Source organism: Osmia bicornis, chromosome 3 (assembly GCF_907164935.1).
Source record: "Osmia bicornis bicornis chromosome 3, iOsmBic2.1, whole genome shotgun sequence".
Lineage (NCBI taxonomy): Eukaryota > Metazoa > Arthropoda > Insecta > Hymenoptera > Megachilidae > Osmia > Osmia bicornis.
The window spans coordinates 10,027,466-10,054,837 of record NC_060218.1 but is presented as its reverse complement, the minus strand read 5'-3'; the positions used below and the strand labels follow the sequence as shown (position 1 = coordinate 10,054,837).

The 27,372-nt window shown below is 35.5% G+C and overlaps 1 protein-coding gene across 5 annotated transcripts in view; it reads right to left on the bottom strand.

The window, feature by feature from the left end:
- Window positions 1–1,218: 1,218 nt before the first annotated feature.
- The window catches only part of LOC114874319 (putative uncharacterized protein DDB_G0277255), a 69,578-nt gene continuing 43,424 nt past the window's right edge, over window positions 1,219–27,372 (bottom strand). For 2 of the 5 annotated variants that reach the window (XM_029183500.2, XM_029183499.2), the window contains 5 exons: window positions 22,739–22,800; window positions 9,985–11,352; window positions 9,770–9,868; window positions 8,977–9,690; window positions 1,219–6,569 (listed from right to left, as the gene is read on the bottom strand). In XM_029183500.2, coding sequence (XP_029039333.1) covers window positions 6,255–6,569; window positions 8,977–9,690; window positions 9,770–9,868; window positions 9,985–11,352; window positions 22,739–22,777 — 2,535 coding nt within the window. In that variant the 5' untranslated portion in view covers window positions 22,778–22,800 and the 3' untranslated portion in view covers window positions 1,219–6,254. Of the gene's footprint in view, window positions 6,570–8,976; window positions 9,691–9,769; window positions 9,869–9,984; window positions 11,353–22,734; window positions 22,801–23,049; window positions 23,141–27,372 lie in introns of those variants that run through there. The other 3 variants (XM_046285040.1, XM_029183501.2, XM_029183498.2) reach the window with 3 other exon arrangements.

The following is a 27,372-nucleotide window of genomic DNA, read 5'->3' as shown; positions in this document are numbered from 1 at the left end:
CTTAATAGTTCTGACCTTGCAGAATAAAGTTTGTCGAAATTTTTAGACATGTTTAGGAATAATGAGGAATGACCACAATGGAATTTGGGTATCTTTAGCTATGATTCTACTTGTCAATAAATCTAAGTAAGTCAAACTAGTTCTTGAAAAAAACAAAAGAAAAACAACAATTTAATTCCATTTTTCATTTTCTGCAGAAGCAATACATTTTGCAATATCAAGTTATTCTAATAAAAAAAGGAAAGAAGAAAACGAACAAAGTAAAAATGAAATATAAGTTCCTACGAAGTCAACGGTCCCGGAGGACGATGCACGGCAGGATCATATTCCTCTTCCTCGTCCTGATTCGCATTTTCCGCGTGTTTCGCTCTTAAGGACCTATCATGGGCAAAGAATGAACAGGTAAATAAAGAATGTTTCACAGCGGGTCTCGGTTAGCCTCACTTGTCGGCCATATCACGAGTTCCTTAGAACTCTGCAAGGTCCTTCCCCTTCTTTATCCGTTAATGAAGTACCCGGAAGTTTCGTACCCGGACTTCCAACGATGACGGGTTAAGTCAGTTGAATTTCAATGGACGACCTCGTGTCGGCCGCGTTTGACCCCACAGCAATCTAGGTGAACATGTACTTCATTGCTATATGAAGATGTATCATTCTGATTACTATGAATTTAATTCAACTTGAAATGAAAAAAAAAAGAAGAAACAGATTTTAAATACCATGAAAATTACACTTGTAATTTGAAATAGCCAATTGGAGATATTTGATTAAAATTTTTCAAACTGTAATAAAAATGTAAAAATATTATATTAACTAATAAATATTGTTAGAGGAAAGGTTGAAATTAAATTGTAAATATAGATAAAACGTACTCGAATAATAGACTACTTACTAGATTATAAAATCGAAATAAAAGTAACCTTGATAAATATTTAAATGTAATACATGTCAAACGTATCACCTGACAAGATATCGTGAAAATAAATATTAATAACCTGAAGATAGGTAACAATAGATACATAAATCACAAAACGAAATTGAAAATAACTTTTCCTTTCGGTCTTTGGACGTAACAAAAGTAAAAGGAAAGAAAATATGAAATTTTGAATAAATTCAAAAAATCATGTCATAACGAAAGTTAAAAGCTACGAATATGTTGCTCATTAGCGAACATCTAATTTAAAAATATTACAAATAGGAAAATTAAAAACCGTCCTGAATACGTAATATCGTATTTATTAATCGGATCACATTGTCGCGGATATCGTTACACAGATTCGCCTGTACATTTCATCTAACTTTTAAATAATTCACAAATGCCGTACCGTATGTACATATACAAATATCGTCCAGTTGGTGCGATCAAATTTTTTCCAACAACTCATCGACGAGACCGAGCTTAATGGCTTGGCTCGATTCTGTAAGCCTAGAAATCAAAGTATAATACAACGACGATAAAATCACTATCATCGAGAAGAAAAGGAAGCTGCTAACGTCAAACGCGGTACGCTCACAACACTCTCTTCGCTCTCGTTCTCACAGTCGTTAATTAAATGTATAAAAATAATAGCCTCCAGTCGGCACACGATATTTGTCCGCCGGCTGTGTGCACGAACGTTCGTTATTGGTATCTGAGCATTTTTTTTATTCGTACATATACAATATATTTCATAACACATAAGAATCATTTTAATAACCAACGTAGAGGACAAAACCAATGAAAAAAATTCATACAAATATGTATTCTATTTGAGTTCCCTTCAAAGTTCTGGCCATTTTCTATTTTAATATTTCTGAATGATAAATTGAAAGTTTATAGTGTAATTCATTTCAACCCTCGAATAATGGTGGTTGGGTCAATCATGATCTAGATTTTATATTACTTACAGCTAATAGGAATTATCGAGTTACAATTTGTGCTAGATTTATGATGCCGCTAGAAACACTATTTCTGAATAATTATTTTATTTATAAAGTAAAAGATTTCTTGAAATTTATTAAAGAGACAAAACACTGTAACTTGTGTGTAAGACTAACTAATGGGGGATCAGAATTTTATTTAACTTTAATTCAAAATTAAGTTGAATAAACTGCAATTGAAATTTATTTCTAACTAATTCAAAATTAAAATTTCAGAACAATGGTTAAGTACCTAAATCCCCGATGGGGCTTTTGATAAAAAATTCAATAAAAAATTTTTTCATTGATTTTGTATTGAAAGTTTATGGCTAAAATTGATCCCACGTCTTATGAAACATCCTGTATATTCGTTTTCATTTCGTCGAATCGCGACGACAGAAATAAAAAAGGAAAACCACCATTATCGTCGCGACAAGTCACGCACTGTTTCGGTTTTGGTATCTTCTAGTCGCATAAAAATAGTTAGGCACTAAAACAATAATACAATATACATATATATATATATATATAAGTAAAGTCTGTCAGTCCTATACGAGAGCTCGGCTATATATTGATCACAAGTATCGCGCATTTTCTCTTTCTTTACATTTGATTACGTGATTAAACGCAAGCTCGATGTTCTCGTAGTCGCCACCTTATATTTCCCTTACTTTTTCATAATTTTCTTTTTCCTCTTTGTATAAATAACGAAATTGGTTGAAGCAAGGAACTGTGTGGTACGTAGTGTTTCGTCGAGTTGTTAACGATAGATCAAACATGCTACGTTTAGGATTAAAATCACGTCCGTTTTTTTATTAAACTTCACTTTCTTTTATTCTTCGATCAGCTATCATACGTATCTCTCTCTTTCTCTATTCTTTCGGAGGACTTCGGTTAGTTTTGAAATAATTTTCTTAAAGAAACAATTTATTTAGATTTTGATATTAGCATGTTGATTGCCGAAGAGAAAGTAGACAGTTCTTGTAAGAGGTATTGATATTTTAATTAGTTAACACATTGATTGCTATGACACCTCAAATGCAATGTAACTGAGTAATTAGCAGAAGAAAAGAAAAGAAGAATTAGACAGCATTACTATTATATTAATAATATATGTCGGGTGGAAAATTAAAATTTTCAAGCTTGAAATCTGGATCCTTAAGATTTGAAATTTGGAACCTTAAAATTTTCTAATCTTGAAATTTGAATTTTCAAAGTTTCAAAGCTTAAAATTGGAACTTTCGAAATCTAAAACTTTGAAACTCAAAAATTAACTATTCCTATTTCAAATAATTAAAATTTCAATGTCCAAACTTCCAATTCGCTACCCCGCGTTACTAATACAATAGTAATACCATTCAACCTAATATCTTTATATTGTACATCTAATTAACGATGCCAGTCACTAAATTGGTCCAGGAAAATGTAAATCCATGTCACTAAAATTCACCTCATAATTCCTTGAAACATACAAAATCGGGAACGATGTACTTCATATAAAATGTTAGTAAAAATTCTTGACAGAAGAAATGTTTCTTAGAAAGGAATGCTTTGAATATCTTTAGAGATGAGTTACGATTTAGGATTTTTCATCCGACAGCTTGTTAAGTCCTAGAATTGATGAATACGAATGAAGATACGGTTTTCTTTTATGGCAGTTCGCGTGATATGTGTGATTCTAAACAAGCTTCCAGGCAATCTTTACACCCACACAAATGTTTATTTCGTCTCGTTTTCCCCTATTTAAAATCGTAGATGAAGTCCCAAGGGATGTATTTGATTTTTGTTCGAAAGGAACGTTCCACGAATGTCCCTTGTTAAGGACGATAAGAGTACGCACAAAATCGAATTACGTTTCACACGCACACAATAAATAAGTTACATTAATCACAACGCAAGTTTTAACGAAAGGTACAAAATGCTAACGTGGAATACAAGATTGTTAATCTTTGATTTTGCAGCATGGAATGTGCTAACGGCCGTAATATCATTTCTTCTTGTTATGTAAACGCTATAAATATTAAATTAATTTCATTATACCGATACGTAGTTAGTTCCGTAAAAGAAAAAGAAAAAACAGTTCGACGATAACAAAGACAATTATCATATCAACTGATAGGTGCAGTCTTAAGATATAAAGATACATATATAACATGCACTGAAATATACATTTAATAAAAAGAAAACTTCATTTATACGGTCGATTAGAAATAACTATCAAGTAATCAAAAGTTTGTCGAACAAACTCATTCTTGAAGTTTAAGTATACATGATTGCTTTTCTTTTTTCTATATTACATAATCAGAAAAGATTCATTTTATATTCATCAAAGTTGAGCGAATACTTATTGGATCGATAATAATAATGATAATAATAAAAAGAAATCATTTAAAGAAATTATTTTCGATTTTAATATACATCAATATTATATATTCAATTGTAACGAATAATCGTAGAGTCTTCTTTTCAAAATAAAATGTATTATATTTTAATATTCTGTAATAAATATTTCTATTCATTTTCAAATTGAAGGCTGATACAGTTTCTTAATTTGTTCATTCAAGGTATCAAATAACTATGATAATATATAAATTAATATTATAAATCCATATAAGTAACGCTTAATTCATAGAAACAATTGCACGTTATTGAAAATAACCATTTCTTTCTTCTTTTTAAATATAGATGACTAACGAATTGTTATGAGATATCATACATTGCAATGAGAATGGTAATGCATTAAATTATTAGTTGATATTTATAGAAACTGTTTGATCAAAAGTGTACTTAAATATCCTCAACTTTTATTGTTCATTCACCGACAGTGTCTCCATTCATAACAAAAAAAGCAAAGTAAAAAATTGAGAAAATAGTAAATTTCACAACCATTATCTCGGATTACAATGATTTCAACCGGATCGATTAAAAGTTAAGTTCATTCGTCGAAAGGCTAAAACAAAAAGGATACAAAGAAAATTTCACTCGAAACTTTTACACATCAATGTACTGCAAATGAACACACATCGGTGTATCATGTTTAATCTTCCATTCTATAATGCAAACATCTAAGATATTTGAACAAATAAAAGCAAACGTTTTGTTAGTTGTTAAGTTGAAAAACATACAGACACAATTCCACGGCGTCTGAAATACGTAAAATGGATACAAAACAATCTGTAAAATGAAAATGCACACAAAATGCAAAATAAGATTTTAAAAAAAATGCTGACAAGAAGATTATATAAATCCCTGTTTTAATCCCTTAGAGTGAAGAGCTTTATTGTATGTTAAAGAATCTTGATATTTTTTTATAATTTATGCTTCTTTATCTAGTTTCCTTTATAAGTGGTTCAATTTATTCTTTTGTGAAATATTTCTGCTTCCTTTCTGAATATCTGTCTTTAATAATTATTAAAATTAAAAGAGAAACTGTACAAAATGAGAGTTTGGCATATTTATGAATAACAAATAATTTTTTATTCGAACAATATAAATAATCTGAACGACACGAAATATTGTTTTTTATTTTCGAATAATGTCTACTCTTAAAAACTGAATGCTGAATTTCAAACACTTCGATATTTTCAACCTGCTATGTACATAATTCTTCGCTAATATATTGTACAAATTTTATAACAAATTATGAAAAATTATATATTTTCCAATCACTCGGATCCACAATGTTTGTGAATATTTGCAGAGAGTAAAACCTAAGCTTACATCTGTAAATATCACAAAGATTAAAATTAATGCCTATCCAAATAATATAAAATACATTCTTTATTCTTCTGTTTTAGATTCTCAAAACTGTTTATAAATTCATTCAAACTTAATACATCTATAAATCTTTCTCGTTATATGTACAAATTAAGTCAACTCTATTTTCTTCTTTTAGTTTCCACAATACTGATTATTACTACAGAATACTATCTTCCAATTATTGTATTAAGAGAATTAAATATTACCTACATCTCGTATACCCCCTTTTCTGTCAGATTAATAAAAATTATATTAGATACACTAATAACTTTATTCGCTAATGTTTTAATTTATAGATTGCTGAATAAAGTTATCCTATCATCCTTAGTTAAAATGTTTCAATTTTTCAATACTTCTTGCAATAATTTTTACCTTTTAAGAAGAGCTTGAGCGTTCCATGTTTCTCATAAAAATCCAGAAACAGTTTAATTTATTCAGAATATTAATTAAGATAATTAAGTAATTAAAGAGAACAATATCGTTCAATACCGTCCTCTGTTCGAGCAGAAAGAATTTTTCAAATTCCATTCAAGAAAATAACGCATATCAAGATTCTTTAAACATAACGCGATTCGGCAAACGCTAAACTCGGTGGCTCAGCTCTCGTTTGATATCGGTTGACACTCGAGCGAATCGCACTCGGCGAGAGCTTCGCCACGACGAAGCGAAAATTCATCGGTCAAAAGACTCTCGTTTAACATGGCCGCGGAATCTATGCTGTCGAAATAACGATGTGGCCAGACAGAGCTTTGTCGAAATCGTCTGGTCGGTGAGCCGATGATGAATTCCACTTTCGTGGTGCCAGTCAACGATGATGTCTCCTGGTTTAACGAGTCCGGATACAAAGAGGAGTCGCTGTGTCGGAAGCTGCCGTTCGTTGAACACCAGGAACTCGGTGGTTCGGTGCAACTCTGAAAATCATCAATTTTCGTTAATATTTCTCACGAATCTTGCTGCATGTATTCTGATGAAAATACAACAAACTCAGCTTCGAGACTTGTACGCAGCTTGTACGTGATTCCTCCGAGGCATAGTACACAAACCCCACAATGATCAGTGCTCGTATACCTTTCTCTGATACTTTTTTATGATAATGATTGTCGAATGTGCTACTAATTTGTGTGGGGTACGTTTCATTTGTTTGAGTTAATTATAATTGCGAATCTTTGCAGTCACGGTCAATTACTTCTGACGTTAATCACGATAGAAAAAAAAATCAATCAATAAAAATTATAACGTCATTATTTTAAATTTTGGACATCGTCTGAATTCCTGATGGTGTCTGGTGTAGTTCCTAATAATGCCACTAATAGAATACCTAATTATAGGTAATTAAAAAATATTTTAAGTGGACCTTAAAATCTCCCAAAATCTTCCATTTAGAAAATTAATTATTACTGCTGTTGTTATAACCCTTTCGATGCCAGCTAACTTTGGTACGAATAACAAAGATAATTAAGGTGATCAAGTTAAGTGATTCATCCTGTATATCCGTTCAATGGAAGAAAACGACTGAACTTCTGATCGTCACTGCAAACATCAATTACACTCCGATGGAGCGTATTAAAAAGAAAAATTCAAAGTAGCATTTAATTTGTATAATAGTATCACGTAGCACTGGACGTGAGATGGACAATGAACCGCAAGGCCAAGCAGGTAAGCGTGTGGTCGATTCATTTTCCTTAACATCAATCATTATAAGTGCGAATCCGAGCCACGTCATGGCTCTCGAGGCTATGTCCGCATACAAGCAACGCTAGCAAATAAGATCAAACTTCAGCAAATGAAAAAAGAGCAAACAAAACTAGAAGATTAATGGATATTCAAAAAAACAAAGTGATCTCCTCTAACACGAATGTGAAAATTAACATTATACCGGACGAAGTGCGCTTTTTAAACGGTACTCTTCGTTTCTCGGTTCATTGAATTCGCGACGACGATAACGACGCGTTTCAGGAATGGATAGTGAAGGAAACGGACGGATAAGTAAAAAAAAGTATTCCCCTATGTTCGCTTTCTGACTAGATCATTCGTCGAATTTTGCGATTCATCTCAAAAAATTTTCAATTTCTTTCATTTATCCTTTCACAAAATTCGACGTAACTCTGTGTACCATTCGCATGCATTCTTTGCAAATAAACTACTAAAATAATTAAACTGAGATCGACATTGTGCAGGAAAACAAAATTATTCATAGCATAGTATAAGAAGTAGTATTAAATCCTTTATCAGAAACCTAGAAAATACCCCTCTATATGATAAAATGCGTTAAAAATCGCGGACCAGAGATGTATCTACTCGAGTATTAAAAGAAAGAAACAAGGGAACATTTCCGTCAATTGAAATGGATATTACAGGGAGGCTCACTACGGGTGCGTGCGCATGCCAAATTCCAAGTGATAGAGAATATAAAAAAGGGGGAGGAACGACTACTGACGTGTGTACTACTGACGAGAAACAGGAAGATCAGGATAAAGAAAAAAAAAAAAAAAGAAACAGGCTCATAGCTCACCACATCCAGGAAGAAGCATCGAAGCAAATGATAATAAAAGAAGCATAACTTACGAGAAAAACCGGCGGCACGCGAGAAGGGGCCATTTTCTTTATTGGACCGCCGGGGACGGGCTCGAACGCACGCTCGCCTGCGCTCCAGATCAGACAGATTTTCGGTAGTGGATCGTCGGGCGATTGGTCGCATTTTTTAAGACAAGCGTCGGTCGAGAGGTCTCTGTGTGCGTCAGAGTTTTCAGTAACTCTGTATCAGAAATGATCGTGTCGTAGGGAAGAGTGTGTTAGATCGCGAACGATCTCAAGAAAATAAAAACAAAAATAAATAAATAAAAAAAAAAACAGACACAGTTTACGCTACGATCGACAGTGTTTGTTATCCACCTCGGTAATGAAACTACTGAAGATGGAAACAGGAACCGCACAAAGAGAACGACGAAAGATAGAGTGTGATTCAAAAAAGAACGATCGTGAACAACGTGACACGGCGAATTACAAGTCGTACGCTTAGCTTAGCTGGATCGAAAAGTTGTACCCGGTGACGTTGGCGATGGTAGGAACGATGGTAGGCACTAGCGGAGGACAGTTCGATCGATCCGCGTACGTTTACGTGTCGAAACTGGAGGATATTAAAAAGAGGTCCGTGAGGCATGACTTCGTACGAGGGCGCGGTTAGAAGCAGCAGATATCCCTAAACAGCGACTAATCGACCGTCCTGGTGAAGAGGATACGATGGACTCTCTACTAGATCTGGCCATTGGACAACGGTGACTTCAGCCAGTTTAGCCAGTATAGCTTTACGGATCGTACCTTGCCGTTCTCGGTATCAACGGACGTTGTCGCGCGGGCCAAGCTGTGGGAACGGCGTGCAGGAGCGGGCGGTCGTCGAGGAGGAGTCGTCCCCGGGGATGAGGACGTGCCGAGGTTGTTAGACTCCAACGAGTCTCGGGCTCGGGACAGCGAGGAGGATTTATTTAAGGAGTCTCGGCTGGAATTGTTACGCGGCAGGGACCTGTTCAGGGACTCCCTGTTCGTCTCCTTGCTGTTTCCGTTCCCGTTGTTGTTCCCGTTACTGCTACCGTTGTTGTTGTTATTATTGTTGTTGCTGTTCTTCGTCAAGCTCTTGTTGCCGAGAGAGTCACGATTTAAGTCGCGTGCCTTCGACAGAGACTTTCCACCGTGACTGTCGCGACTAGAATCACGCGGAGGTCTCGTTAACGACTTCAACGATTCTTTGCTGTCGTTCCTTCCGTGGCTTGGCGGCCTGGGCGCCGTTGTTTTCGAACTGGCACCTAACAAAGGTATGCGACTAGGACGCCGTCGGGGTGACGGTTTCACCTCGACCGCTTGATGATGATCGCGAGCCGATTCCGTGCTACTTCCGGGCTCGAGACCGCTCTGCTCGCATCTTGGCTGATCCGCGTCCACCTCCGGATCCCCTTCCGTTGGCGGCCGTTGCTGAAGTCTCTCTAACACGCGCACGCGTGCTCGAGTACCCTCCAGCTCGATGTTCCTTTCTTCGAGCTAAAAATACGCGTTGTATCATTTGCATCGTGTCCTCGACAATTATTCTTAAAGGGATCCTAAAATTTTAATGCATTACCTGGAAACGTAGATCGTCGTTCTCCTCGCGTGCCTTGTCTAATCGTTCCGACAGAGTTTCTGTGCTTTTTTCTACTTCATCTAGCCTTTTCTGTAGGACCTGCAATTTACCAATAGATCATTCGTAACAACCTTCGTTAATTTTTCAACACGTCTGTAATTTATTTTAATCCTTCACTTATATATTCGATCAATTCATAGTTTTCGTATACATACTTGATTATGGACGGTAGTGGTGATCAAATGCCGCTGCAGTTCGAGAGGTGAGCGTTCCCGAAGAATGGCAGCGATCTTCTTCGAGTCGACGTCCTTGACGTTCGTCACCCTGGTCGGCGACACAAGGACGGAATCCAACGCTCCCAGACGTGCCCTCCTCTCGTTCACGCTCGCCTCGACGTCGATGTCCCTCAGCTCTTCGTTATGCGCGGTGACGTCGAGCAGGACGTTCTTTTCGATGGTCCTCGTGCGGAAACGGCTCTTGTGAGCCTTCGCGGACGTCGCGACCGACGCGAAAGCCGATGACTTACTCTTAATATTGCTAACACTGTTGCTCTTCGGCGAGGAAACGACGGGCGCGATTGGTTGCAGTCTTTGTGCGCCCGGCACGAGGATGTCCGAGGAAGTATCGTTCAGTCCAGCCCTCAGTCGATCCTCCAGACCAGTCTTCAACGCGGACAACGCGGCTAACTCTGACTGCAGTTCCTGCGCCCTAGCCCGACTCGATATAGTTTCAGCCTCGAGTTCGGCCACCTTGTCCAGCAGTTGTTCCTTCTCCCTTCTGAGCGCTATCACCTGCGAATCTCTATCCTTCTCATCCTCCGTGGTCACCGTCGTCGTTCTATCGTCGTCCAGACAGGTGATTTTCCTCACCGCGTCCAAGATATCCGTGGAGCCAAGATCCTCGGTTGCCACGCTCTCTAATCGACCCTGAAGACACTCCACCTCCTCTCTAAGCCTGATTCCCTTGCGATGGATCACGTCCAGGAGATTCCATAATTCGTCCTCAGCTTCGTCCAGCACGGTCGGCCTCGGACTGTTCGGTCTAGGTGCTATGGCCGTCGAGGCGCTATCCTTGGACGACGTCTCGGTGCTGAAGCCGGAATCCTGAACAGTGGCGCTGCAGTTGTTCTTCGTTCCGCCGCTGTGCGAATTGCTACGACTTCTGGGCAACGAGGACGACGAAGACTCGCCACCCTCTCGAGGAACTCTTCTCCGTACTTTACCCGGCTCCCATTCGTTGATCCTTCTGGATGAAGGACTGGACAGCGGCAACGGGATGTGGGAATTCTGAGCGCAGGAGGAGGACATCACGGACGCTCCCGCGGACGCCGTCGCGGCCATCTTGTGCCGGAGGTTTGGGAACGTCTCGATGACGAGGTCCCGAAACTCGAGAAGGGCGCCGACCTCATTCTGTAGCTCCTGCAGGGCCACCAACGACTTAGCCTGCTCGCTTATCAAGTAATGAAAAGGACCCGGCCGTATGGGCATGCAATCCATGCCACCGCCGCTGCTGCTGTTACCACCGCTGCCGCTACCACTCACGCTCCCGACCACCCCCTCCGTCGATCCTCCGCCGCTGCCACACTGTTACAATCAAACAAATTTCAAAATTAAATTTTCACATATTTTGTTTTTAATAAAACCGAGTTTAATTTGGGATAGTAGCTGGGGGTCATTAAACCTTCAAAGGGCCAATTCTGAGGGGCGAAAAAAATGAAAAGGAAATTTTTTTCATAAAATTTTGTTTTCCAAAACTAAATTGCTACCCGAGTTTCTAATTTATTTCATTTCTGCAACCCGACTTTAATTTTTCAAATTATATATTTTTCAAACGGAATCACCTATTTCAAAACACCTGAATTACTGTAATATTATGTATAGTTTTCGAGCGATATATAGAAACAGTTATACGACTCCAACTGCGAATAATCAAGGAATAGGAGCTCGTTAAAATAAAAATATATGCCTCAATAACATCTCGTTGCATGTTTTAAACATGTTAATTATACTTTTCATTACTGCAACAAGCAAATCAGCGAGTGAACGGGTATAAATGAACAGCATCTTATTCCAACAATAAGAAATCGTAAGGAAATTACTCTGTCTGTATAAATCCTCATTATCTGCTTATACATTGCTTCATATTGTATATACAAGATGCTGATGGAAACTGAAATAAACTATAACTTTTGCTTACGTGAAGATAAGAAGATCTGGCACAGAAATGTTGAGTAATAAACTTCATTATTAAAATCGCTCTTCCGTGAGTATATTTATATAACTACGATATTCATTGCACCTTCTGTTAAATGAAATCATTAGGAAAATAAACAAACTGTTCTTTCTTATCAATTTCCACCAATAACAATTGCAGCTTTGTTAATCACATAACTATCTTCTCATATACATAAAATTTTCTTTTATAAATTATTCAATAATTCTTAAGTAATTGTATAAATTACACTATCTTCCTTGGTGGATAATATAAAACTGCGTTCAAGGAATATCTTCATGTTAAGCAGCATTTTCATATAACAGATCCCATCTTCGTAGCAACTTTATCTGAACTTTTCCCTTGAAACTTTAATGAAATAAAAAGAAATTGATGTTTTTGAAACACCTGGATAGTGCATCTTATTACAGAAGAGCCGTATCTTGTCAGAGGTTGTACAAGCAAAATGCATTTAGCCTCCGGTGATCACTGTTTGAACGACGTGGTAACTTAAAGACAAGGCGAAAAATCGCGACAAAGTTGCATCTCGGAACATCACCCACGGCGGTGAAACGTCAACTTTCCAGAGTGAAAATTACACGTGCGAAGGTAGATGTTAATCGCTTACATGCTCGCGAAACGCAAAGCGCGTGACAGGTGTTGTCGCGTGCAGAACACTTTGTGTTCCCCTATTCCATACAGTGGGTGATCAAGTTATTATGAACACTTTGAAATCATCAGTCACTTGACATCTGATCAAGGGTAGAATTAAAAATACACTTTGATACATTTTTAATAACAAAGCATATACACTGATTAAATAAATAAAATAATTTTCTTTGCAGTAAAATATCTCTCTTTAAAGGTATATTTAATTTTGTCATTTTTAATTTTCTATTTCATACCTACTATGTATTTTAAAGCAGATAAACGTTTCACGATGGATAACTATGTATAATTATTCTTAGTAATGAAAGGGTTAAGTTCTGATGATGTTGAAAATATAAAATATGTCATTTTTCCATTTGTTTGTAGTAATTTGATCACCCTCTGTATGTTACATACCGACACTCTTCAACACAAGTCTTGCACACGAAATTACTTGGCAGTTTATTGCATTCGAAAGTGCAATTTCTTTCTCCTTACGGTTTAATCCCTTTCCTGCGGTTGTGCTCTTCTTATACAAGAAGAGGTAATTGTAGTATAATACGTTCCCTCCAGAACACGATTTCGACATGTACTTTTGTAACATACAGTGAGTCATCAAAATATTTATGCTCTTTTAATTTAGCCTCTATGGGTGGATGCTGGGTCATTCATGACCCAGTCTTAAGTTTTTTTTATATCCAATTAAAATAAGAACAATGTAATAATTAAAAAATTTTATTTATTAATATTTTACAGGTGATAGAATATTTTTATTTATTATATCATTTTTTTAATAAATAGAAAGCAAATAATCAACCAAACAATAGAATACATATACACAATCCTAATGACTTTTTAATTGGATCGAATCCTTTGATAACTCCTTTTTATCCTCTTAATTAGACATCGCATAGAAATGGATAATATATAACAGAGTTAAGAAAAGTCACAGAAGAATCTCATATTTGTGAAATTCCACGATTCACAGCTGTTTCCACGATTTCTATACGAAACTTCATTAATTACGTTGCTTTTAATTTTTATAATATTTAACAGTAATTAGTCAATAGACTGTTATATTCTTCAATTCTTTGATTAGAAAATTAGATAATGGTTTTCGAGAAATATATAGTACAAATCCAAATCAAAGATCAATATTAATTGATATTAATTTAATAAATTCATTTTCAAAATGAATCATATATTATTAATTAATATCTCATTAATTACAATTAGTCGCCAGAAATCTTAAACTTTTACAATTTCAAGTCATCCTCCATAACGATAATTAACCGTGAACAGTTAATTAGCTAAAATTTGCACATGTTCTCTATTGTTAGAATAAAAATGCACTCGAAATCTTTCTCGACAACTTGCCAGTGTCGTTTCTATTAATCACAGTTCACAATCTCCTCTATTTTTAATCCACGATATCCACACAGAAAAGTCAACTTTCACACGGCCACTGCCTTCTTGCAACATCCATGTATCTTAGATAACAAATACGCACTCTTACCTAGTAAATCATGTTTTCAAAACATTCGAATCGGCGACACGAAGCAGCCACTGCCTCTGACACGTAATTACCGTGCGAAATAAAGTGTTCTCTCGCTTATCTAGCGATCTGGAAACGAAGGAATGCGAATTTCATCGCTGACGAAAGAGAAGTCGAAATGAAAAGCGAGAGCTAGTTAACGTGGATAAGGGTTAAAGGTGAAGGACTCTTGTCTGGTCCACATTCGATTCAAGTAGCCAAAAAGAGGAAATTCACCCAATTTGTAGATATTTTATCTTTGAAAAATAAAAATTGCATCACATCTGAACTAGCTAATTGCAGAAGCGTACCAAGCACCCCATTGACTTCTTTACAGAAATGGCATACTGGGAATAATTACCCCTGTGCTAATAATTCAATTGCTAAAAAATTTATCAAATATCCAAATGGACAAATTGCAAAAAATAAAAAAATTTTATTTCTGGAATAACTGGTGTATTTATTATCAGTTCGTTGCACCTCAAAGTCTAACAGGATTTCATGACATAAAATTATTATAAAATACCACTTAAGATATATCAATTTAAAGCTTAAAGTTAGATGAAAATAATCACATAAACATTTCATTAATATTTTTAATACAAGATGGCTGGTTTCTAATTTGAATCAATAGCGGTTCGACCGCTTTATGACTCAGAATCGTCCATTAGGAAATATTTAATGTTCAATCGTTTATGTACAAAAGTAAATGACAATTTCCGTTTACTTCAGTTTTTCTATCACGAATTTCACAGCATCCTGTGTAGTTTAGTATCTAGAAAATAGTCGTTTATTTCAGACTGCAGACTTGTGCAACGGTTTCAGCAAAGATTTGCTGCTGCAATTCAGGAAGTCGCTCAAGTCGGCGCGATATAAGTAATTGGTATGCTTCTGAGGGATCCGGAGAACACTGAAAAACGACGTGTCCGACTACGCACGTTGAGAATAAAGTGACGAGAATCGGGTTATTGGGGCCTAATATCCGTCCGTTTCTCTTGAACCAAGCGTTTCCGTCACTAGATACAGCGTACAGTCTCTTTAAAATCTTCTTTTATTAATCACTATCATTTTACTCCAAAAAATGTCCTTTTAAATAAATAAATAAATAAAATAAAATAAACGTAAATATCAAAAATTCCTGTTAAAATTTGATTACCTCAAATATTTTCCAAGTAGAAAGAAAGAAACCTTAGAATACAAATTTACATATTTTAAATTTGATTTTTCAGAAAACCACTAAACACGTTGTAAATATTCATTTTTGGAGCTAATTTTTCAAAAAAAACTTTAGCCATAATTTGTGGAATTTTATTGACAAATTTAACTTCCAGATGGTGGATCTCTGAGACAGTGGCATAGACTTTATTCAATTTGATAAAATATAACAGACTGTATCTACATGAAAATGTATTCGAAGAATTCTTATCGATACGAATGATAAATTGGTAGTGGAAATTGCGCACGGTATCGTGGGAGCTCTTATCGATCCCTGTAGCACGATTGAAATTGATGGTACCTTGTGGTTTCGGTCTGACTGATAACTCGAAAAGGTTGATAAACCTTGAAGTTTCGCATCAAGAAATTCAAAAATGCAACTTGTCTTGCTAGGTGCATAAATTTAATAAATAGTATCGATAGAGAAAATTTCGAAACAGGTTTCTTATCATTAAGGTTACGGGTATTCTGCACTTTATCATGTTCCCTCTGATAGTTAATGAATTGATTGGAAATGAACTAATTTATCAGTAGAAGGAAAATTATGTTTCTTTGATATAGCACACACTATATACTTCTATCTAAGGCAGATAAATATTAATTCTAAAAGTTGATTAAGAAATGCATTACTTACAATAAGAATTAATTTTAAAGTAAAGATTGATTAAAAAGAAGAACTGAATTTTATTTTCTCTAAAATTGAATTTCATTTAATCTCAAATAACTATGTAGTTTTTGAGTGTCTTAGAAAGTTATTTAAATTAGAATACCACACATTCCCTGTAGCTGGGATGAATAATATCAGTGCAAAAGGTTAACATTAGAAATCTCGTTCGCGACGTTTCATGAAAAATTAATTGTTTACAATTGAAACATGGAAAAAGATAGAATAAATGGTCGCATTATCGTATGAATCAAAGAATAGTAGAAATCCCTTCCGTGTGATCTGCCGTTTGTAAATCAACCGGCAACAGGGAGTGCGTGCTAAGCGTTTCCGCTGGATGTTTCAAAATCTTAATGCACGGCACGATTAGTCAAGCGGTAAAGCAGGAAAGTAAGAGAAAACGGGGCTTTTGTGTCAAAGTGCCCCTTGTAATAATTCCCGTGGAACAACAGGTGAAAAAGATGCGGATGGAGCGATTCACTGTAAAAGTCACGGAGCCGTGCTCCTTTTTGATGACTATAGAAAACTCGCTGCATAATGATAAGACCTATTTTGCCATAAGTGTATTTCAATTTTTATTGGAGAAATAATTGAGAAAACTATATTGAAAATATCATAACATCAGAAATAAAGCTAATAAAATTTTAGTTAGAATAGAAATTAGAATATTGTTTAGAGTTAAAATAGAAATTAGAATATTGTTAGACATATCCTAATTTCCAGAATAAATTATTATTATCCTAAAATGATATTACAAATTACAAAATCATTAACTTTCTTTGACGTTAGAAAACACACATTTCTAATACACCATTAGTCGATACCTTGTTTGGAAAGGAAAAGAAACTTTTCTCCTATTTAAATTAATAAGAGTGAATCGTGTCCTGTCTAACCGATTATTAAGAAATTAACCTCCAAGAGGGTAAAATCTACGAAATAATTGTTCGATTGCACGTTAAATAAAGAAAAGGTCGAGAAACTTTCTCTCGGTTGAAGCTTTATCTCAAAGTAAACATCGAAGGGCTATGATTAAACTATTACTGCATTACCACTCTGTAATTAGTGTGTAATAAACACTCTGACTATTCATTAAGGGAACTGCTTGTACGATTGTTCCACGTTCACAACCAAGAATTACGATTACAAAAAAATCATTTGCTATAGTTCTTATATGATTATAGTGTTAAATGTGTAATGCAGCATCTTGTACTTTTTTAAAATAAAAAAGAAATGTATACACTATAAATAACTGAAAATTGAATACTGACTGATGAACAATTCTAAACTATAAATTGATCAATCCATTGTGTCTTTCAACGAAGAATCGGCTCTTTTGCATTAAGAAAATTATTAAAGCTATTAAGTAGTCTTTTTCCCCAAACTCTAAGCTTTAAATTGATATGCCATAAGTGCCATTTGATGACACTTTTATGTCATTAAATCTTATCAAACTTCCAATGCATCGAAATCTGTCAGTGATGGATGACTATAACCACCCCTAATAGCGAAAGAAATCAACCACCATCATGGATATCTCTAAAGCTCATCGTTCGAAAGAAGGATTCACACTTGGATTAAATAACAAATGAACAACGAGAACACGGAGAATCATTGGTAGATGGCAGAGAGAAACGATGGCCGGCAAGAACACGGAGCGTAACTCAAGGAACACTCGACCCTGAATGAGATCAACGATCGAGTTCAGTGTCAGATCGCTGGAAAAGGAAAACGGGGTGGGCTGAGAGGAGAGACGGACATCGTTCTAACCCGTCACGCGCGCCTGGAAATGAGAGTACATAGCTGCTTAGGTTGGTCGGCAAAAGCAAGGATTTCCTGATCTCTTGTCTGTCTGCCTCGCCGCGAACGCAGCCATGACTTTCGCGTGCTTAAACCGTTCGTGAACCCTTTCAATGTTGATTAACCCTTCTTCGGATTACCCTGGGACTATCGTTTCGCTCGAACAGCATTTTCCACGACTGGTAAGTGGAAACAAATTGTCTTCGCTGCTTTGAAAAATTTTAAGAATTTCATTCAATTTGGGGTCGTAGTGACCCACATCATCTGAAGAAGGACTAATACCTTGAATTTTTGAGTTTTTAACTCCTAAAATTTTTAACCCCCAGCAGATTTGTTATTCTAAATTTTCACTTCGTTGGAAGTCAATTTCTTGACGAGTTCATTCATCTAATTAAGTTTCCTTGTATTACACCCCCCTGCGATGGAATCATTTGCCAATGTACCAGAAGAAGCACTGACGTCAGGCAAAATCACAATCATCATAAAATGAAATGAAAATGCGCAACATGTCTGCGACGGATTCCAGATGGAACTGATAGCTCGAAATTAGCATCCCATCAGAGCACCGTTGTATAATCAGCGAGGAATCTTTAGATTATTTCTGCATTAATTGCGCATAATTGATCCAATTAAACGGGTAATCGTTTTGCTCGTATCCTTGAAATCTTCCACCATAAATATAGCTCGATCAATTGTATAATTTTAACCTACTGATTACCCTTGAAAAACAGATTTTTATTTAAGATTCACATTGTTTTTTTAAAGTTATCAATTTTTGTTAGAAATGAAGCGAAATTTTACTCGTAATAAGTTTACATTAAAACTTGTAATAAGTTCTAATTTAACATCACAGTTTTAAGTGAAAATATCTACTATTAAGAATGTAAAACAATGTAAACCTTTTAGAAACCACTAAACAGTAAAGAAATTATAAGAATTGTGTGTTTTGAGGTTTCACGAAACTGGTAAGAAAATTTGTAGGCGAGTGACCAGGAGAATTTCAATGGTTGCCCAACATTTGACTTTTCCCAGTGCGGTCACCTGCTTGCGGCATTTAATAGCCTTTACTCTGTGTTGTAATTTCCCTGGAAGCATAAAGGTCCATTCATATTCACAAACATTGAAAAATGTATTATACTAACCAACATTTGGTTTAACAGAACATACATCTATCTACACTATTATTTGGTAGTACAATCGCGATCAAATTAGACCTTTTAGGGGAAAATGGTAATGTTGTGGTTACCACTCTTCCACGGATTCCCGGGTACCTAATCACCCTCGTAGACTTCCTCGAGTTCTGGGGTTCCTGACACTTTTCGTAGACCTCCCCTTCAACGGTGTCCCACCTTTACCCTTCGGAGTCCCCGAGGAGAATGACGACACAGCGGAGTCACGATATACATATGTATATGGGTCTGTGGCCCCCCACCACTCGCGTACAAACATTTACGCGGGAAAATTTGAATCAACTTACTTTTACATTCGTACTTTTTAGTTATATACTAAATTTTATGATATCCAATAATAAAAAATTATTTTATTTTGTTCCTAAATTACTTTTAATGTTAATATATCGCTTTAGATGTATTGTGTATTTTATAATATAAAATTTAATAGCACTAGCCTCTCAAATCTAATATATGCTCTGTGGAATAAAATATGAAAGTTTCCATAAATAATGCATTAATCTGGGATACTTTCAATGTTTGCAACTATGAAGAGACCTTAATACGTCCCAGTTGAGGAAGCGGATCCCACCTTTGCCCGGCAGCTATGATTCATCCTAGGCTCGACAGACGGTGTCGTTTCCTTTGCTGTTATTAAAGTTGCTAATAATCCCGACGTCTCTATTTTAATTGTCAACTTGAAACTATGCATCAAATAATGCATCCTTTTTTTAATTATTTCCGATGGAATAAAATAGTTCCACGGGAACAGAATAATCAAAATATAAAACATGCTTCAAAAATCTATTTATAATCATAAACAATTCAAAATTGTATATTTTAATTCACTGATTATATAACTATTATTTGATCGTTAAAGGTAATTACGGTCTATTATATCGGAATAAAAATTGATCAACTACCTGTAAGGTAAAAAATTGATAGAAATTTTTATGTAACTATACAACGATTGAATACGAGGGAACAGAAAAATAGATAAACGTGGAATGCGATAAATTGCAGGAGGAAGTAGAGTGTTGTGTGATGAGAAATGTAATAAGCAAAGTTGCTGAAATCTGTTTTGCGCAAAACAGTCGTTTCCTGTACTCGTGAATAGATGCAAATACGGAAAGAATCATACAGCTTTCACGGTACAAAATATACTTTAGACGAGACACACAAAACAGGTCTATTATTCATGTTGTATTATTAGGCACGCTTTCGCAAATTCCTTTGTATGAAAGTACATCCACGTAGCTACATATTATCTATGTAATATATTAGCGAATAAATTTAAAAAATGGTAAACTAATAAATATAAAAAATGTAACTGCCTGGGCATAACAATAGAGATTAAAATTATTTTTCTATACGGAAATGAAATTACAATTATCAATTATTAATTTCCTTATTGACCCAAATTTCCTAATATAAACAAATCAATTTATTTTACTTCAGGAATAATATCCACCATTTTACACAGTTTAAAATCACTTTGATCTTACCTTTAATATCAAAGATACCCCATTGATAAGTAACCCTTTGAAAACGGATTCGAACATCCGCTTTCTTCGTTGCCCTAAGCGGACTATCTCCAGTGAACATCGACGATTGAAGAAACTTTTTTCACCAACGGATCCATTCCTTTCGACACCTTGGGTATCCGTGTTTTTCCATAAAATTCACCCACACGTATTCGCCATTGTCCAGCTTGGACGGCGCTCCTTAAACGACTCTCATTAGAGCGGTGCCCTGGGACAGGGGACCAGGAACGAATCCTTATGCGAGGTCGGGTCACAACGTGGCGAACACTTTAAAGGAACAATGCGACCTCTCAGCAACGAATCACGCGGCAACGAAGGCCATACCTGATCGAGATGTCCGATCGATTCACCGAGGAAAATTTACGAGCAACTCGTGGACCACGCAGACGATCTTTGGATAAAACTTTACCATTACCATTTCCAACAGCGGCGATTTGTTCTATCGGCAGCCTCAGGTGCCAGGAATCTATTGTTCCACTTAAGGACAACTTATTTTCAGCACGTGCACTCCACGGGAATACTAACGAGCCGTCGCCATTTTAGGACTGCTGTCGAAGATTTTAATGAAATAATAAGGAATCGAGAGATTTCTAGAGGCTGTAATTTTTTTACCGATGGATTTGAGAGGAAAAATTGTTCCATAGAAAGAAACTTCTTTTTTTTTTATCAAGGATCTTAGATTCTTTCCGGCTGGAAATGGACTTCCGCTGTGCGAAGGACAAACGTCTCAATAACTATTAAACCGAGCGTTTAAGAAGACGTTCAAAGAGCTAAACGCAAAGAGAAAAGGAAAAGCCATAGGATACTTGGATCACGTGGTGTGACTCAGAAAGTGCCAATGCTTATCACGTGACTTTTATTTTCACCCCAGGAAATAAGAGTGCGGACGAGTCGAGGTGATTCTCCCTTAGCCTCGAAGCACGGTAATCATCCGCATAATAATGCCCCGAGCCGACACGAGCTTGTGTCACTCGTATAAGGAGCGGATCCCGGTGCCTACGCGCTTGTTCCAACGCCTTTTCTACGAGATCCTTTGTGCCCATTTCCCGTATAGGCTAAAGAGGGAAATAAGAAAAGGGAAGAGGATCCTGTCCGCCTCCACGCGTTGCAACAGCTCTCCGTTTAATTCGACTCTCTGTACTTGTGTTATTCAATGGTTTGAATGTAATTTCACAAGAACTCGCGTGTCGTGCGGCGTGATAAATCTGTAATATATTTTCAGGCTAAGTCATTTCCGGTGTAAAAGTAATGGGAATAGAGTAATGTTTGTCTGGTTATTTGTTGAAAATTGTTTAGTCATTTTATCTTGGATCTCAGAGGAAAATTTAAAATAGTTTAAGATAGCTAATTTGTCTGCGTGTGTATAAATTAGTTTTGTTACACTTTGTTTTAAAAATATTTACTATTGTCTTGAAATGACTTCGTATAACATTTGCATTGTTCCACAAGCAATCATCTATACCAAAATTTATTAATTTTCTTTGCATTCTATTTCTTTTCTTCTCAAAATTATCATTAGATTCTAACACCAGCAAATCAGTTCCTATTATCAAAACTAATAAATATTTAATAACAAGCAGAGATTCCGAGTTCCTATTATCAGAACCATTCAATTATATTATTGGAATCGTACTGTTTCTCAAGATGTTCTGATAAACTTAGCTCTACTTAAAATGATACCAAGCACTGATTTGCACCCAGAGAATGTTCCCGAGTTGCAGAAGAGGTGGTCTCTCCCGTCTCAAGGACACTGCTTAATGCATCAAGGTTTACGTCCCTATGAATGTGTAGCCGTCCTGGCTCGTTTCGTTCGGGCGAGTTCCCTTTCGAGTCGAACGGTAGCCGTTTCCTGACCCTTTACGGCCGGGCATTACAATACCGCCCAAGAAAAAGGACATTTATGGACAAGCGTTTACGACGAATCGTACGAGACTTTTGTCATTGTTTTCGTTTTATACCGATCACTACAGTATCTACCGACGCGACGCGGTTGTTGAAAGTGCACCGAATACTTGTTGCTTTGTTGCATCTATCTGAGGCTCTTGGAATAAAATTATTTTCAATATTTGTAAAATTTAAATTGTTTAGACACTCTATACATAATACGCAGGTAAATAGGTTGTAATATTTATATTTTCTAAACAGTGTAATAAAATTTGTAATTTAGATATTTTATTTTATACCTACTGAAGAATAGCTTTTCACTTGGGTCCATGGAAATTTCATATATTCTGCAGGTTCCAGCTTACCTGAAAATAGAAAAGGAAAATTGTTAGATTAAATGAGGAAATGCAATTAAAAGATAAAATGAAAGAAGAAAATAAAATTTTTCACATTATTCTTCGTTGAAAGCAATGATTGTTACATAATCATTATTAGTGAATAGCATTCTGACAATGTCAGAAATTAATTTCTATTCCCTCCGGGAATAAAATCATTCAATGAATAATGTTCGAATGCTCGCGCGGGAATAATCTTACGCCCAAGTGTACACGTACCACTTTCAAGTTCATGGCTGTTTGAGGAAATTATCAGCCAGACCATCTAGAGTTAACAATATGTGGGCGCCAGCATGGTAAAGCAAGAGAAAGGCCATGTTAAAGTTCACGTAAGGATCACCTTGATGAACTTGTTACGAGGTAATCGCAGAACCATAAAATACATAGGTGGCTTACACAACACAGTGGACCAAATATGGAACTGCTATTTTTTACCATTTTCGTCGACGGCTTCGGTATTCTGTTTCTTTTCTCAGAACATCCTTCGATTTTATGGAACAAACAGATATAATTAAGCAGAATACCAATGTTCAACAATCATAGGCCATGATTTTTAGTTAATTCATTTCTGTCGCATGAAATCTTTTAATTTAACCCTTAGAACGTTTATATCGCAATTAAGTGTATTTGAGGGTGAAACCTCCATCGAATTCTTTTTATCAGAAACTATAATATAGTGGATTCATTTGAAATTTTAAAGATATTTTGTTACACTTATTGAGAAAAGAAAAAGCTATTAATTAGATAAAGAAAGAATTATTTATATAATTATCAGGAGTTCCATTTAAAAAATTTAACCCAAAATTTCTAAATAGGTTTATTCATATTCTCATAGGCATATTCTAATAGTGAAGTTGCAATCATTATTATGAATAAATACTAATTTATGAATAATGTGATATTTGATATAAATAACTAAATTTGCAATTTAATCCAGATTTATTTTAAAGCATCCTATTTTAGTCCCAAGGTGTCATGATTTAGGGATAGTGATGTATCTATTTTTCTCTCTGTATCCTGAATTAAACTTACAATCTTTTTTATTTTTAAAATGAACCTGCAAGAGTTAAATTTACATGTCACCAATCTATTACACTATTCCAAAGGATCACCCTGTTCTGGTCAATTCGACCACTTTCCTTCAAGCAGAAAGGTTCTTCCTGCCGAGGAAACGGTCATCGCCGTCGGCGTTTAATTAAATCGTCACATTAATCACACCTACGTTGCGTAAAGTGGACACAGTTCGTGTCGATACCTGGCGATTCTCTGTTTTCCAATTACACACCGACGTCGGAATAATAAGCTCAAGCAGATCGAGACAAATACCGTCCATTAAGTTATTTCGCCTCGCAGCTCTTGACCTTCGACATTCAATGGAATGTTCCTGCTGGAGGAGGACGATGATCCTGAAACGGGCAGACCTTGACCCGCACCATTCGACTTCGTGAGGCGCTTCATCGAAAGCAACTGATAAACAGGAAAATTTGAGAATTTCATCTATGGGTTTCTTAACCGACTTTATTTATGACATAAACAGAATAGTTTCATGTGGTTGCGACACCTTGAAGACCTCGAAATGGTAAGAAACTTGAATACTTTGATAGCTGGAATCAAGTATTCAAGATTCTGATGTTTCATTTTCTATATTATCATTCTTTTATGATATTTTTAATTTTCTAGAAAATTTTAGGATTATAGAAGGATGCGATATGAAATATTTTAAAAAATAAAGATAAGTCATGATACAATTTTAATAATAGAGCATACAGTGATTTTCAGTAGCTTGAATCCAATGATCGACAAGGAAATATGTTTATTTTTTAACAGAAGCACCGTGAAAAAATTGAAAGTGGTTGACGATGAGTTCCTGACTGAACGGAAATGTGGAGAAAACTGATTACAAAATGATTACTCAGAAGTGACGAGAATTGAGAAAGTTCCAATTCACTTCTACGTGACTAGTAAAATCGTTTTTAAGATGATTCTAATGATTTCTATATTGAACAATATTTGAAGAAAAAAGTTAGGAAAAATGAATTCAATTTTATATGAACTATAAAAGAATTAAAGGAATTAAACTCAATTAAAGGAATTTGAAAAGCCTATAAGAGAAATTCATTTTGCAACTTTCCACATGGGAAAAGGAAAGGATGGTTCTAGCGACAATCAATAATCGATTTCAATTTGCCCTATCAATATGCAAAATCACAGAGTTGATTAAAACGAAGTCTCGTATTTACTATGCAGAGTACACTTTCTATGCACGTCGTAAATTCGATACGTCAGTGAGCAATAACCAATTGATTCTCTTGTAAGACTTTCTATTCTATCCAGGTTCAATTCGATTTTCCTGTATCATTTCAAATGCAAAGAAACAATACTATTCATTTGCTGCTGTTGATTCTGTGATAATATTTCATTACAATTTTGTACTTTGTATTTTGGAAGTTACAGTTTCATTTATTAAAAGTTGGTGAGTTGCTTTTAGAAAGGAGATTCTAATCATTGAGAAGTAGACATTAAAATGCATTAATATTGCAAATAAAATAAAATAATTTTAATATTTTAAATAATAATTTTAAATCTTAAAATTTTTGAAAAGACATAATCATTATAAATATCATGTCACTTTGCTTTTATAAATAACTTTCTATTATATCGATTCATCGATGTTTTTACACGGTTCAATGATTTAGCACAGAGATCAAGAAAAGGAATGATCGGAAAGAATGAAATTTTAGTACGCCTCCTGGAAACTAGAGCGAAACCAATCGAACTGTTTCTCTAACTTTCAATTTCGGTGCTACATGTGTACTGTACGTTAAATAATTCCTATCTTTTACAATAAATATTAATCCTTCCTTGCACCGGAAATAAACATTTTATAAACACTTTCTCTTTGTTTTAATTCTCGAAATTCTAGGTCGATATCACTTTAGATTCAAGAGCTTTTAATTTCAATACGAGCTAATTGTACTAGCTGTAGAAAAATAAATAAATTTTTAATGTTTTCAAGTATTCAAGTACGTCAATATTAAATGAATTCTAAGTTCAGAAAATTGGAACCATTTCTATACTTCAAATATAAAATCTCGTATCACTTATCAACCATGAAAGTGTCACGAAAATTCTTGCCAAAAATGAAAATCAATAACGAACGGTTGCTGGCAAAACTCGAATCTTGCTGATTCGGTGACCCGATTGTCCGGTCCCGGAGGGTTTACATAATACTCTCGACCGTGTCCTGTTATGGAATCTATCGATCGCTGCATCGATATAAGGCGATACGAGGACCAGCTGTCATCTCGTCTCTGATCCTGTCCCTGGTTCTGGCCATGGACCCGTTACTCAACCATGAACCCGATTCACAACCCCCTTACATCAGATTAATTCCAATTTCTTCGTCATCTTTTTCTTTTCTTTTTTTTTTTTGTCCACTTCAAATTTAACACTTTGAATACCACGAAAAAAAGTAACCGAAAGACAATTTTATTTTTTATTAATTAACTGTGTCGTATTTAGGCTTGGTGATATACAGGAAGCAGGACTTCTCAAAGTCCTAATTTTCACTATATTGATATTAAAATTTATTTATAAAAGTACGAATAACAAAGGGAAATTTGTATTCTTGAACACAGATTTTAAGAGTAACGTAATGCAGGTGTAATGCACATATGCAAAAGAACAGTATTACACAACGAAGGCGTTGCATAAAATTATATTATGTAACGATGATGTTAGACACGCGCAATGCTTTGCGCTAAAAGAATTATTTGCTGTCAAAGACTTTGCCTCGTGATACCATACAAGATTTTATTAAACTACTTTATAGAAAGATGATCTATACACAATTACTTTGTAAAAATAAGCTTCGAATGTTACTTTTATTCGGAATATAATTAGATCTTTATCTTTAATTCATTTTTACATAAAATTTGATGAAATAAAAAGAGTACTTTTTTCATGTCACGTGCAAGGAAAGCAATTCTCACGGGACGTGTACACAAGCCGGTTTGATGTTATTTTATACCTTCTGTAGTCACTGAAACTTTATGGAGCCGTCTGACAAACTTTATCTTCCGTCTAATCTATAAAACGTTCTAATGGCTTTAGATACAGGGATTACGTTGATCGACGAATTGATAGCCTCACAATTACTCAAATGATCACCTTACGATACGGTTGGGCAATTTTGAATCGCCTTAAATGACTTTATTTCGTACAGTCACTCATCGTCTCCCCGTTTACATTTTTCTGTATAGAATAAATGTTATAAACATTTGCGCAAAACACCCTGTAGGTATATCCTACCATCGAGTAACGTTAATTACACCAACCGTTACATGCATTTCGTTTCTAATTAATCAGGAAGCAAATGAAAAATGCCTAGACTGTCTGCAGACGAATATAAAAGAACAACTTCTTTTTATGACTGGCCAGAGGCAACAGTGGTTGAATTTCTTAGAAACCATGTGGTTCAATTAAACCTAATTATCGTGGTAGTTCTATGGTTTCCTTCCTTTTCGGAGCAGAACGGCATCC